The sequence below is a fragment of the Sphaeroforma arctica genome (genome assembly GCF_001186125.1).
Source record: "Sphaeroforma arctica JP610 unplaced genomic scaffold supercont1.58, whole genome shotgun sequence".
NCBI classification, from domain to species: Eukaryota; class Ichthyosporea; order Ichthyophonida; genus Sphaeroforma; species Sphaeroforma arctica.
In genome coordinates this window covers 44262-47063 of record NW_014040500.1, presented here as the reverse complement: position 1 = coordinate 47063, position 2802 = coordinate 44262, and the positions used below count along the sequence as shown (strand labels likewise).

The following is a 2802-nucleotide window of genomic DNA, read 5'->3' as shown; positions in this document are numbered from 1 at the left end:
TTATATATATTATATGTATATATAACCTATTAATATATATATATATATATATATACTATATATATATATATATATATATATGTAATTATGAAAATATATATATAACTATATATATATTTATATATTTATGGGTGTGTGTATGTATGTATGTATGTACTCCGGCATGTATGAGCATTTGATATCCGCTATTGCTAGCATCTAAATTGGTACTATTGTGTCGAATCTGTTATCTTTTCAATTTAATTCTTATTTAGAAACTCTTCGTCTATAGTCATGGAGTACACGAAGAGAGAATGTGCTTAATATTAGCCAAAGAGAGTTCACGCGCTATAGTTTAGATCCTGACTTACAAATACGAGTATTTGAAGAAAAGTTCTCAGAAGAGGTTGCTGACTTTATCAAATTTAATTATGCTGAAAACTGCAAAGTTTGCTGCACTGTATGTATCCAAAAGTTTGAACTCTGGCTCGAAGGCCAACGGTTCCATATCATCGCGTGATATGCTATACAAAAATACTTTGGAACATTGCTCTGTTTTTACTATGAACTTCAAGACTTGCTGCAAAGCGTCATATCATCGCGGAATATATCACGCATAAATACATTGCAATAGTTCTTCTGTCTGGTGTCTAGATACACCTTAAGTACTTGGCCAGCTCAGCTAAAGCCAGACATGGCGCACACCTATAGCGAATATACCGGGTTAGTATTGATGGACGAGTGCCTATCTACGTGTCCAGCACTGGCATGGACATGGGCGTACCTCAACGCTCAGAAGGCTAGACATCACGTTTCTGTTGCTAGTAGTTCTACGATAATTTCTGCTCAGAATGCCTACATTGCTTCTAAGCTTGCTAGCTGTCAGAATTCAGTTTCACTGTTTGCTAGTTGTTAAGCGGAGAAAAGCGCGTGTAGTTCCCCATCGCAGCCAAGATGAGAAACATGCACAATTTCACGTCAGATTTGTATTGTAGCAAAGACTGATGTAGACCTGTCTAGAACTCCGTAGTCACCGCTGCGCAGTAATCTGGCACTCGCTTGTCCTTTAACTTATAGGCCGACGTGCCACTGGGCATGCTTTTCAGTTCAAAGTATCTTTGCATAAGCTTTTCAATACCAACCTTTGACCTCTTTGGGCTGACCTCATCAGTGGCGGTATCAGTCTTGCCAACAAGCTGCTTCACTTCTCGCAGTATGCCATTCGCAACGTACGATCGCACAGCATGTACAAGTATAGGCGAATACATATCTTCTGGCCCTTCGGAAACCTCGCTCAATGCAACCACCTTACTTTCATCATACTCAGTTCCGCTCAGCACCACATTCTCCATCTCTTTCACACTCAGATGCAACGCCAAGATTACCTGCACATCTGCAGTACCATTGGTAGCTGGCAGCTGTTCCCGCCTATCCCATACCAACGTTGCAGCACACACGTGCTCAAATCTGGCGTGATGTATATCCAATCCAAACTCACATTTCATCAAACGCGCCCCACTTTTTCCAGGAGATTCTCCAGGTTTCATCCGACCCCCTCCCATCCAGAAGTCTGGTTGTGGTTGAACATTGCGTTTACCTAGAAGCAGCTTGTTCTCGGGTGTGATTAGCAGTATGTCTGTACAGGCTTTGACCATATTGTCCAGCATGAGTGCGTATGAATGATCGTCTACAAAGGTGTGATGGGGAGTGTATTCGCCAACCTGAAAATGGGGTAGAATGCCAAGGTCATTGTTCAGTTCTTCCCTATTAAGCCCTTGCTTCGCATCCATGCTGTCAGAGATCATGATGCCGTGTGGTATATTCCTCTTACTAATGAACCACAGACGTGTGTTTTCTACTAAATTATACATTATAAAAAAAAGCCATTCACATATAGTTCTTCATAGCCTTCTAAATTGAACAAGTTCTTTCATCACGAGAAATGTTTGTTTACTTTTCTCAGATTCTGAAATACAGCTTGGGTTGTGTAAAACGAAAATCCTAAAATAAAACTCTATTTACACATATGTAGTGAAAAAGCGATATTCTTCAAAAAAAACCCCCCATATTTTGCGACTTTTGGTTTTTAGTTTATAATCCAGAAATGCCGTTGTCGAAACAAAGCCGGGGTTTTTTGGTGAGCCGTACATTTGTTTGTTGAAATAACTGAACTGCTCAGTATTTCAATAAAAAGGGGGCAATGAACTCAAACATAGCCTACTCCTGAATCCAGAATCAAAGGCTACATATGATGAACAGCTACGTACTACAGTAAAATCCGTGTAAATTTCAACAAACCAATAGAAGTTTTAGAAAAAATTGATAGCTGCGATTATTGGATGATAAAATTAATTTACAAAACCTGTGTGTGTGTGTAAGGTTAGTAGGAAACAGAGAAGCAGAGAAACAGCAACAGAAAATAACACCGGTGACAACATGACAGGTGTGAATCTTTAATTATTTTGGTCATGTAAAAGAAAATCGCTTATATTATACCTTTTATTGTTTCTTCACGTCGTTGCAACCCTCTCCTACATAATCATTCACGATTGTGAATACGCGAGCAGCATACGCTACATATTTAAAATGGTGTTTCTATGACAAAACAAACATATTCCTGTACGTGACTCAAACATTGAGTGTTGACATGATGGCTTCGAAGCCATCATGCCAACACTCATACATTCCGACGACCTCAAACACAGACCAGGATCAGGTGTGTATAGCAAAGTATCTGCAGCCATTTCGCCTATAACAACTGTAGTCTTGCTGTAGGTTTAATTTTAAGATATTTTACATGAGCTAGCTATAGATGTATATATA

General features: G+C 39.2%; 1 protein-coding gene across 1 annotated transcript; it reads right to left on the bottom strand.

Annotated features, from left to right (window-relative positions):
- Positions 1-390: 390 nt before the first annotated feature.
- Positions 391-1796, bottom strand: SARC_01469 (hypothetical protein). Its single transcript, XM_014304800.1, has one exon. It carries the CDS (start codon positions 1782-1784, stop codon positions 996-998), a length of 789 nt encoding a protein of 262 aa, XP_014160275.1. The 5' UTR covers positions 1785-1796; the 3' UTR covers positions 391-995.
- Between the last annotated feature and the right edge of the window lie 1006 nt (positions 1797-2802).